Genomic DNA, 12,438 nt, shown 5'->3' on the forward strand with positions numbered 1-12,438 from the left:
TGACCGTTTTCACCAAGTAAACAGATCTCTGTTGAAATATGCTCTTTCTCCAAAGGAGAAATACTCCAAAGGAATATATTTTGGAATTGCAAAGTAAACGTCACCTGAATGAGATTTAAGAAGGTGAATTCCCATGCACAGCATTCTTTAAGCAGCAAAGATGATTTGGAAAATTCTAGTTGCAAAGTGCTTGTCCTGTGTTTGTTAAAAGCCCCTTTGAACCTAGAGGAGAGCAGTTAACATTTATTAAGAAAGACTAAAGATATTAAGCTATTTTGCACCTTTATGAAAGAGCTTTGAAGTCCAAAAGAAAGGGTTATAACGCGATTCCAGTGGAATAGAAAGCGGCATGCAAAATTCATCTCTTGTTGCATCTTAATAATGCTAGTGAGTTTTAGCTTCTATATGCTCCCGCTCTGAGGCCTTAATGTGCTGCCTGCTGCAGAGAGGAGAAGAGCTTAGCATTTAATTGCCAAGGAAAGGAACAGGGAATTCTGATGAGAAAGGGGGCTTTCAAGAATGCCAGGGACGAAATATTATTTTGCCAAAGCCTTACGTGCTTTATTCGAGATTCAACTGTGGGCTCTGGCGAATGGTTGCCAGGCTGGCAGTGGTCTACGTTTCTCAGGGGAGAATATGTGTTAATATGGGGGCTGCGGGCTCACAAAGCAGTGAAATTGGGTTAGCCTGGTTGGTATCAGGGCAGCAGTACTGCTCCGTACACAAAGGGCACCTCCCAGCCAAGCTGCCAGGGACACAGAGACAATCCCCCTCCTGACCGGGGTTGTAATTCACTGGAAGGGCTTATTGAATTACTGGAAAGCTGAGCGTCATTTTGTAAAGACCCGCAGATTGCACAATGAGCTGAAGGCCTTGTATTTGTCAGCGTGTGCAGCTTGTAGTTGCCCGGCTCTGAAAAGCACTGCGAGTGGTGGCAGACTGCTGAGAAAATCTCTCTAATATCCCCAAATGGCATAATTACTCTAGCATAAATTTAAATTCTTTCCTCCCTTTTCAGTAATTATTTGAGTGTGTCTGCATCAGAGGTTACAAAGCCTGTTGTCTCTGCTTTTAACCCCATGTGACATCCTGCAGCTGATTAGTCTGTAAGGAATTTTTTTCTGCTTTCTCAGTGGGCATGAGCACAATGTCTGCAGCTGTAGGCTGGTATGCAGCTCACTCGTAAAGGATAAGATTGTTTGTTGTACCTTTTTCCTTTTATTACATATTAAAGCCAGTGATCTGAATAAAAAATTTTTTTTCCTGCATTTATGAGTGCATCAAACTGAAATACTTGAGCCCTGGTCATACTACACTTTGCACTCCATTCACTTTCATTCAGATGGTTCAAAAACGTGGTAGACCGGAAACACAAGCTCATGCAAAGAATTGCTGCGGAAGAAAAATCAAATTTGGTGAACTTGGACCTGCGAATCCACATCCCGAGATGACGCGTGACCAATAAAGATCGAAACGTCAAATGCTGTCCTCTTAATACAAGAATAGATATTTCAAAGCAGTGTGTTTTATCGTTGCAGGAAAGTGAGTAAACATTATATTTTAACATTTTTAATGCAATATTATTTGTTATTTATTATGTATTTACTAAAACCAGAAGCCCTTCCACGTGAAATCATCCCGGTCCGTTGTGTTGTCCGGAAAAAATTTGCACGCTCAAAGCCTAGTGTGATCGCCCCTTTAGGCAGGAATTCAGTGTCCATTTGTCTTAGCTGCATTCCTGGCTTTTTAAAATCCTGTGGTTTTTACATTAACCTACCATTATCACGGTGCCACATTTATGATTATCAGCTACTTGGATGTGTGAAGCTCTCCATTTCTCTTCAGCCAGAGTGGCACTTTGCTGTGACTGGCAGATTAATTATGGAGTACATGCTTGCGGCCCCTGCAGACGACTGAGCCGGGGAGGTGGGAATCATCCCTCATGTAAAGCATTGAGACTCAGGCTCTGAGGACACACCATCCTGGCCAATGTGTATCTGCCAAACCTTGTTACTGGAACACAACTCCTCCTACCCTTGACACAAACCCCAAACGCATCAGATCTCCCAGTCTGTGCACACACTGCTTTAAAGGAGTCTCTCTGGCAGGCCTGAGATCAGCACTGGCATCCGACAGCCCAGGCTGAGCGGCAGTCTCACTGTGACAAGCCCTGATCTGCTGCAGACTGTAATAAGCCGAACAATGTGCATGCAATGAAGCGATAATTGACATATCCAAAAAACACGAATAACGACTGGGTTATTAATGCTCTCATCCTGGGGGTGGTTTCAATGCAACCATTAAGCCTTTAATGGAGAGGGAAGACTAACATTTAAAAGCTGTTGCTGTTACCTACTTTTCCATTTAATGAAGATGAGTCTTCAGGCTGGCCACGGCGAACAATTACAGCACTTGACATTTGGGCGCAACAATGAGCCGTTGCTATTTTAGTTATTCTTGTTTTCAAAAATAACTTAAGATCAGTGCCTCTGGGGTTGGAAAAAATGAGGTATCTCCCTTTTACTTTTGGGCAGGTGAGAGTGTTTCCCACCCCTCCCTGTTTTTCTCTGTCATGATAACTAAGACAACACAGGCCTTTCTACACACTGTAATAATGTTGTTGATTTGGAAGATGTGGCCAGAGTTTCGGTTAGGAGTAGAAAAGCCAAGGGCTTGTTACTAGGTTACATCACTGTTGTTGTTGTTGTGAAGTGGTGTGCCAGGTCTTCAGGCGCTGTGGAAGGAGCTCACAGGGAGTGATTCCCCTCTACCGAAGCCAAGTTACCATCCCCCAACGGGGCCTTCTCCACTGCACAAGTCTGCTTACTAATCCACACATCCATGTATACACACGAGTTTGCTCTCATTTGTTCTGTAAAGTAAATATTTATTGTTCATTGTTTGAATCATAGAAACAGCATTTGAGAGAGCATACGCAAAACCAATTTACATGCTCTTTTAACAGTGCAGTTGGATGATTGTTTCAAATGCACAATGTTTCATTTTAGAAGGAGAAATTGTCATTATTGAGTAACAGTAGGAGTATATTTGCCATTTTATATTTTATCTGCGATTTCTCGAACTTTGCTTCAATGCAATCCATTAGATGATAAACGATATTATACATATACAGAGGGGTGACCGGAGCTAGTTGTCATACTTTTTACTCAAGTGAATATTTCTCAGAATTCTGAATATTTCTCATACCTTAATGTCTTGACTATTAAACATTTTCACCATTATTGCCCAGGAAAGAAGATACAGTTCATTGAACACACGTTGAATTTTTGTGACAACATCCCCCAGTAGCAGGGCACGTTGTCGCACTATATAGGGTAAGTTGGCACAGTTGAACCTTCCATTAAAACAGTTGCATAGGTTTCATGTGTCACCCCAACCATCTACCCCCCCACCCCATCACAACCACAAAATCAAAATCTACACTTCCAATAAACAGCCTTTTAAAAGCTTCTCAAACTATAAAAGTAAACAATTAGGAGGCACAAAACAATTAATAACACAACGAAAGTTAATGTACAACAATATCAAAACATTGCTTTGGATAACAAATATTATCCTTGATAAATTGTATACATTTATGGTATTTAAAACACTTGTGATAACGACCTGGCTTTCAAGAAAAATACTTGTGTCCTAAGAACACTTATAAACTATGTCTAGGGATGCAAGTGTACGCCTTATTCAGTTTAAGATTTTGCATCGTTTCTACTAGACTCCATCTAGATTGTTTAGGCTTGGTTTAAAAGACACACCTACCTGCTGACGATGTCAGTTGCAGGATGGAGACATATCCCATGATAGGTTTTTCTGCGCTAAGATTCAAGAATTCTGGTGAAGAGTCCAGAATTTTATCTGTGAGGTTTTAGATATTCAAATTTCATTCTGCCCTAGACTATTATATTGGGTGATGGGGCGGTTATTAAAGTAGGTGACTAATATACAAAAAGCAGGGTCCAAATGAGTGTAATGATTGGCAGACAGATCATTCTTAGAGGATGGATGTCAGTTGTCGCTCCTTCATTTCAAGAATGGTTCACTGAATTGGCCAGGTTGGCGGCATTCGAAAAGATGTCATATAAACAGCTTGTCATATTAGATGCATATGATAAGAAATGGAACAAATACATGACCTGTCTGGAAGGCTCTCAGTGAGGACCACGTGGAGAGAAACTTTTTTCTTTCTTTCATCGTGTTTCTATGTGTATACTCAGGCTTGGACCACAGCAATGTTTGTTGAGGGTTGGGGACAGGGAAGGGAATAGGGAATTAATAGGGGTTAAAGGGGGATAATGGTTGTATATATATATATTTTACTTTATTCTGTATTGTGTTTGAGAATCAATCAATAAAAAAAAATGTTAATCTGAAAAAAATAACACATTTAAACCTTTCGGTAAAAATCTGCCTTCATAATATAGTTGACTCTCACCTGAATGTATGCCAGTATGGTTTGTTTGCTTGCTTGTTTACCCAAGACCTATAACAAAAATATGATAGTGAACATTTACTTTGGAGGGTAGAAAGAAGATTCTACTTTTAAAGGGTGTTTGAAACGGCTAATATATTAACGATTGCAAGTTATTTATGCACTTTTATTGTTTTAAAATCTTATTGACCTTATTGATAAAAATCTGTCCTGAGTATATAGCATTGGCTATATTCCATGTTGGTTTTTGATGACCATGTTAAGAGTTTGAATCATGTTGTAGTATATATTGTAATGTGTGTAGTCAAAGTTGCATTGTAGAATGTCTAGCCTATGCCACAAGTGGCACCAAACAGAATTGCAAAACTGTCTTCCATTGTTCGACCAAAAAAGTAGCACCACACCAAACTCCCATTGTTTGAGCCAATTTTGCTATGTTGAACTGTTCAAACAACCGGTGTAATGTGTACGTTTTTTGGGGGGAAATTTACATACTAATAGCTTACTTAGCTGGCTCTGCACAATAAACTTGAGCTGTATTATAACATGTTTTAAATTTGTATATTTATATACAGTAGCTTTAAAAATTATTAGCCTAATTCATTAATTCAATGCACCTAACATTATGCCCAGCCTTTTAATAGTTTATCACTTTTGGCTCAAAGGTGCTTCAGAACAATATGAACACATCTCTGTTCCGAAGGTACCAAAGGGTTAACCGTGTTAGTAGGCTATACCTGCTAACTCTAGGGATGTGTGTGTGGCCAGCAGCTATATCCTCTTCTCGTGCCAGTTGACGTATGCTCCTCACTGTCCTACCCAGTTCAGCATCCTCCACTTGGTGGTCTGAGGTGCTGCTGGCCAAAGATGAAACTGAGTCGTCTGTGCAGGTGCCAGTGTTAATGAGGAGAAGCTGCACTTTACTGCCTGGCACTGTGGAGGTACGCTAATTAACACACCAGTGCTCCTGAGAGCTTTGAATTTTCTGGATGATGTGCATTGAGTCAAAATGGCAGCAGCCTTGTAGCATGTGGGTGATACTTGAGGCCTGAACCCTTTATTGCAAATTTTCCTTCTTTCAGAGTCAGTGCAATGATACTTTTGTGTTTGTGGGATGATGAAGTGAATATTAAGTGCAAAGAATGTCTCACATTTCATGCGTTCTTTGGCATTTTTGTGCTATATTAGTTTATTAGTCAAAGCATTAAAATATTATTATGTTAAATAATGTGTAGCAGCCTTTCGAATATATGTTTAATATAAGATGTTTAGTTTACGATTATAGCCATATCAGCTGTTTTTAATGAGAGTCATAATGTATTTGAACACTTGTTTTTTTTTTTTTAAAGTTCTCTTCAAATATATAGACTATTATTCATCGGTTTAAGAATGTGATGTCTTTGTCCCTTGAACATTTCCGGCTGTTTGTCGGACTCATCCAAAACAACAGTGGAAGGCGCTTCATTCATAGTGACTTTAATATGACTGTAATAGAACGTCATTATTAAAATGCGGACCATGTTGTTCAGTGGCTGGATGCTCCATGGATGCCTTGAAATAAAGGAAATTAAGGTGTTTAGATTTCCGAAAAAGCAACCACAAATGGACGCATGAACCATATCAGTGAAGCGAGTTGGATGCATACGTGCAATAACAACTGTAGCGCACATTTTATCTCTGGTAGGTGAACAACATTAACATGTCGTTAGAGAACGGCTCTAAAAGTGACTATACAATAGATCGCCCCCATAATAATGAATGAAGCTGCGCAAGTCATTAACATTTAGTCATTTAGCAGATGCTTTTATCCACTTCCAAATGAGTAACACAAGTATTTTGTCATACCAAAGTCAACAATATCTCCAGTATTGCACTGCAAGATACTGCAGAAGACACACAAGGAAGGATTTAATAAAAAATAAAAAAAGACCTTGTCTGCAAGTCACACGCTTGCAGCCTTAACAGCTTCATTGATTAAAATATGCACAATCTGAAATTCCCGACCTTTCCGCTGAGGAAATAATTTTAAGCATCTAAACTACGATACACTTTCATCGCCTCAGTATCAACAACTCGTTTGGAGAAGTCGTTTCAGGTAAACGTTTAATGCTCATTGAGAAAATGTTGACTCAGAGTCTTATTTAAAGGATCTGGTAATGACACCTTAGTGTTTGTTTATTTTCAGTATTTGCACATATCTTGTTTGTTCTGTTTTAGCTAGACTCAAAGTGTGCGCTAGTCATTTTATTTTGACTGTTCTGGGTTATAAAAATTACGCTACCGGGAATGCTACAGGACCAGTCATGCGCAGTAGCGTTCTAGCTCATTTGTTATTGTTTGCATCCTTGAACTGGTCTATTAGTCAGACCTGATATAGCTTTGACTTCCTCTTGCGAAATGCAGGTTTTGAACTTTGAATCAGTTGTTTTATTGCTGCTTTTAATATCTGATGTTTTTATTTCGATATCCAATTCTTTTAGATCAATATTAAAAAGATTTTTTACAAGTATTTTTGAGTAATTATAACTTAGCTGTGCCACCCATAGTATTATCAGCTACAGTCAGATTTGGTTTCTGGATAAATCCAGAAACAGTATTTCTCATGCAGTATTTCTTGAGTAGACCTAATACTTTCAAATGCAGAAATGTTCATATCAGTCTCAGTGAGTTCAAATTTACGCTCTATTGTTCAAATAAAATGCTATTGTTGTATAGATGCAGTAGATTTATTTTTATATTGAAGTGGCACTGAACAGACACTGTTTTTGCATGTTAAAGCAGCGTACCTTTAACATTTGTGCTGCTCCTGTTATTACTGTCAGCCTGGCATTGTTTTGGAATGTTTGATGGTTGCCTGTTAGTTGCAACACGCATGAAAAGGTTTCAGTTTGTCGATGTAGCTTACTTCTGCAGTCAACTGGATGTGAAAATCAGATCGGATGCGTGAGACACTGAGGAGTCCACTGTGCATAGATTTGATTTGATTTAATTTAATTAGCAAATGCCCAAAGGCGTTCATTTCCTGCACATGAACCATGTGTGTGGTTGCGAGGATCCTAAATTAGAATTTTAAGTTTGCCCATCATCTCTGCACTGGAAAAAATCTTTTAAATTAGAGGGTCATGACTCACCTTTATGGAAATGACAGAGTGATGAAAAAAGAGCGTCTGTCATAGCAGTGGCCTCACAGACATCTCATTTATCAGATTTCAGAGGCTCACGCTCTGTTTCTGCGATTGTAGAGGAATTGCAATGAGGGTGTCTCTTTCGGGTCCTGAGAAAACTGGGGACTTTTTAAACCAAGATTGTCTAAATAATATGTGGGATATTCCCTCTCTTGGTGCCTTTTTTCCAGTCGTGTTGTCATTTTCACTGTAAGACTTTCTATAGAGTGGGGATGGATTGAGCTGCCTCTCTCTGTACCTATCCAATGGGATGGGCCTCACGCTTTTGCTACTATTTTAAGCCGGAGAGGGCAGCGTGCCTAAAACACAAGGTTGTTTGTGGGTGTAGAGTGCAGCCACAGACTGGAATAAGAGCCTGTACACTCGGCGCACTGCACGACACCAACTGCGAGGCCTGTTTACGACAATGACAAGATGGAGAGGGGGAAGGGTAGAGAGAGAGAGAGAGAAGGAGAGGGTTACACTACCCTCAGGAGAATTGGAATTCCTTGTGAACCATTCCCCCATTTGGCTGGCAGTTGTGAAAACAATTCGGCAGCATTTACTCAGTTTGCGTCTCGAATTACAGTTGTGTGAGTCAGCTGCAGGGTGCAGGCCGGAGGTTGGAGGTGGGCCAGACAGCTCGGCCAGTCTGTGCAGCTCAGTAGGTTTTTTTGCAGGGGTGTGTGTTTGTCTGCCGATCGGCGTCTGTTTTGGAGCTTCTCTCCAAAGAGATACGTTGCCCGTTTGAACACGCTAATTAAAATGACATAGGTTCCAGCTGGAGTGGTTCTAACTATGGAAGTGTCAGCACGCTTCAGAAGCGATCGCTCATATCTTGACAATGTCGGCTAATTTAATGATCCTCTCTCTTGCTCTTCTCTGCAGGTTTCATTTTGAGTGACATCAACAAAACACTGATCTGAAGGAGCCCCTGCATTTTTAGAGCACCAGATCGCCACCCCTTTGCCGCCCCCCCCTCGCGCTAGTCTACCAGACCCCCTCGACCTGCCACCATGACGTCGGAGCTGGAGAGCAGCTTGACCTCCATGGACTGGCTCCCACAGCTGACCATGCGGGCAGCTATTCAGAAGGCAGACGCCCAGGGTGTTCATGGGCCGGGCATGGCTAAGAAGAGCGCCTTCCTGGACCCCAACACCACACTGGACCAGGAAGAGGTGCAGCAGCACAAGGATGGCAAACCACCGTACAGCTACGCCAGCCTCATCACGTTTGCCATCAATAGCTCGCCAAAGAAGAAAATGACACTGAGCGAGATCTACCAGTGGATCTGTGACAATTTTCCCTATTACAGGGAAGCTGGCAGCGGATGGAAGGTAAGGGCAAAGCACAAAGCAGCGCTCTGACTGTAAGCTTCAGCTAATTTGTCATTACTTGCTTTCTGCCCGTCAGAGACATTTGCATGCACACAAGTGACGTCCCTTCACTTAAATTCAATCAGTGTACCGAATCAGCCCTGAATTTAGTCAGAGGAGGCTGCCAAGGTTAATGTGTGAAATTATTCTCATTTCTTATGCTGTCAAGATTTTTTTTTCCTTGCCTCTGAATATCTAGAAAATATCAAAGCAGCAGCCACACTGCTTACATGCTTGCTGCTATTTTGCAAAGTGGTATTCAGATCTGTTTATGACCATTAATATTTGACACAGTGTCTTGTCTCTCTAGACAGATGAAAATAAAGGCTCTTTTTCGCACACAAGTGTGGGAAGGAAGTATGTTGAAATTCACAGAGCCAGATCCAGCCACAGAAAAAAAAATATCTCCCTTTCATGGCTTGTGTTATTCATGCCAGATGCCCTGATAGAAGTCCATTATGTTGGAGAGAGCCATTGCTGTGTCACCATCTCAAGGAGCGTATGATACACAGAGATGAAGCCATGCTGATTGCCTTTTAAAGAGCGGAGATGGAAATTGATATTAGAATGAGCTTTCCAATCAGTTGACATTTATTGGCAATAGAATTGGTAGCACAGCTTTATTGCAGGCAGACAAGATGTATGCGGTTCATATCCGTGCGAGACATGGTCTGTGTGTGTGTATCTGTTTGTGAGCATATTTTCGCACCCACCAACGTTTTTTTTCCTCTGCTGTGAAACAGATATTTATGTCAGTATAGATTCAAAAAGCTCAACACATGATTTTGGAAGTATAAATATTGCTTAAAAAATTTGGCTGCACCATGTTTATAGATGTCATTTATCAAAAAAGCATATCAAACGGGTTGCTCTAAAAGCACCCTCTTCTATTGTTGTTTTTGGATTATTGAGCAGTATAGCACCTGCGTCTTTTTGAATTATATTGCTTAGTTTTCTCTCCAGAAATGTAATGGCATTTCTTTTTTGAAAAGATTTGTATTTGCAGATAGGAGAGATTAGGGGTCAGCTTGATGCTTTTACTCTGGGAGATTTGTTTAAAATAAACCGATCAGGGTTTGGTAGATGTCCCTTTTTATTCTGCTGCTACAAACTTGTGCTCACACTTTGTTTGTTGTACCTGGGAAGATGCCTGTGGTTTAAATTGCTTGCTAGTGCCGTAATGCCCTTTGTGACATCAGCCTTTCTTTTTCCCTCACCCCATACACATTCTGCACAGTGGATTGACATAACAAATGGATTTCTGCGTTTTTCACTGAATTCACTGAACATGCTGTACAAGGTTGTTGCCCTGGCAGGTTCACTGGGAGGCGCCTTTCCATTCTGCTGGAATGTAGCCGTATTTCAGAGCCTTGTACAAAGAGGGGACCTACTGCTGTTCTCAATGATGGCCGCTAATTGCCACATTCCATCTCTTTATCATGTACTGTTACAGCTATTATATTGAGGAATCAGCAGCCTGTCTGTTTACAAAGGGACAAAAATGCTCTGTGTGGTCTGTTAGCATTCAGTTTCATTGGCTGAATAAAGTGTAGGAACGAAATGGAAAAATTAGACAATTGATCAGTAATTGGATCAGTTATCTTGCAGCACAGGTTATTCCTGTTTTGCATCTCTTCTAGTTTCACAGAAATAAGGGGGGTTTTATTTACATGAATCTATATATTACTGAATTTAAAGGCAATTCCACGCTTGTTGGTCTCTGTGAAGGCGCTCTCTTTTAGATGCATAGAGCGAGACAGACAGGGAGGTGCTATGGTCTCCTACTATGTGATGTGGAAAATAACTTATGTGAGCTCAGGATATAGCAAGAGAAGCACATCTCATGGGTGGTAGAGTGCGAGCGTTCTGATGGGAAAATGGAGCAACAGAGTTGGTGTTAGAATTGTATAACATCAATAAGAACGTTTCTTTTAATAGGCGGTAGAGCGTGAATCTCACTCCATCTGACTAGGACTATTATTTTAGAGAGATCCTTTGTCTCAGAAGTGCATGTATTTGTGCGTTTGCACATATGCCGAGTGTGGCTGGGGTGAATGTAGGTCTGTGTGCAGTCATCGCCCTCCATCTCTTCACATACCCCCTGAGATGTCGGCAGCAGGAATTTACGACCCAGCGCACGCACACGTCTGTTCTCTATGATAATTCTAGCTGTACCGAGAGATGAGACCGGGCTAATCCAGGCGGCGGCAACTCATTTAGTCATCTCAATAGAACTCCATTAGCTGACGCTTTTAAGAAATATCAATAAGTGCTGTCAATAAGAATAGATAATTCATCAAGGTCAAAGAATATTAATGCAGTATTAGGGGAGATATGCACAACGTTCATAAGCATTAGGTTCCTTGTAGAGAGCAGAGAGATGGATTTTAGCACTCTTAGTCTTTGGAATATTATGAAAGCATTTTTTTCTTTTTTTTTTTTCTTTTTTTTAGGGAAGCAATTTTGAATGTTCCAAATTTTTTAGTGCAGACAATGTTATGTCACAGAGGCTTGAATTTAGATCACATTCTAACATGATCAAAGTATTCAGTATTACTGCATTAAATGAACAGCAGTGTTCTTGAACAATGTAGCTCATACACAATTATTTAAAGCGATAATTTACCCAAAATTAAAAACTAACAACTCATGTTGTTTCAAACCCATTCTTTCTTTCTGCTTCTGTATAGAACGCACAAAAAAAGATGTTAGCCTCAGTCACCATTCACTTTCATTGCATTTTTTTCATACAATGAAAGTGAATGGTGACTGAGTCTAACATTCTGCCTTAAATCTCCTTTGTGTTCCACAGATGAAAGAAAGTCATAAGTTTGAAGCAAAATGGGGGTGAGTAAATGGTTTTTCAGTATTTTAATTTTGGTTGAAACCTTCAGTGTCGATTAGACTGTGCCGCCAGAAGAAATGATCTTCTGACCATATTTTGCTATTGAAAGCCTTTATGTAATATGGTTGTCTTTGTCTGGTTTTCATAATTCCAGGTTATTTGTGTATGAGCCGTCTCCATGTAACCTCTCCAAGAGTGAAAGAGCAAATGAGATTAATTTGGCCTCTCTCGGGTTTGAGAGGCGCACCGTTCCCCGTCAGACCCACTTGTTACTGATGAGACATTTAATGCTGTCAAGATGCTTAGCAGTCGGTCAGCCTCTGAGTTTATGGCTTTGACACCAGGCGGGCCTGGGCTGAGCTGCTTCTAATGAATTGAAAGCCATCACAGCCCACCTGACCCAAGTATCCAGCATCCTCCTCCTGTTTGTATGTGAACGTATGACCTCAAAGCACTTATATAGAGGCTGCAGCGGAATGCAATGAGGCTAAACTTCAGTTGAAGGCATTAAATGTATGGATGTTAGAGGATTATCAAGGACCCGAGCCATGCAAAAGCTCTTGTTATCCCCAGAGAATTTTCAATCTCTGTTTACACAACAGGCTT

At 40.6% G+C, this 12,438-nt stretch overlaps 1 protein-coding gene across 3 annotated transcripts in view; it reads left to right on the forward strand.

The window, feature by feature from the left end:
* LOC127427586 (forkhead box protein J3-like) overlaps nt 1-12,438 on the forward strand; it is a 144,913-nt gene that overhangs the window by 41,955 nt on the left and 90,520 nt on the right. For all 3 annotated transcript variants that reach the window (XM_051675254.1, XM_051675255.1, XM_051675256.1), the window contains exon 2: nt 8,500-8,948. In XM_051675254.1, coding sequence (XP_051531214.1) covers nt 8,628-8,948 — 321 coding nt within the window. In that variant the 5' untranslated portion in view covers nt 8,500-8,627. The remainder of the gene's footprint in view (nt 1-8,499; nt 8,949-12,438) is intronic.

Source organism: Myxocyprinus asiaticus, chromosome 37 (genome assembly GCF_019703515.2).
Source record: "Myxocyprinus asiaticus isolate MX2 ecotype Aquarium Trade chromosome 37, UBuf_Myxa_2, whole genome shotgun sequence".
Classification (NCBI taxonomy): domain Eukaryota; kingdom Metazoa; phylum Chordata; class Actinopteri; order Cypriniformes; family Catostomidae; genus Myxocyprinus; species Myxocyprinus asiaticus.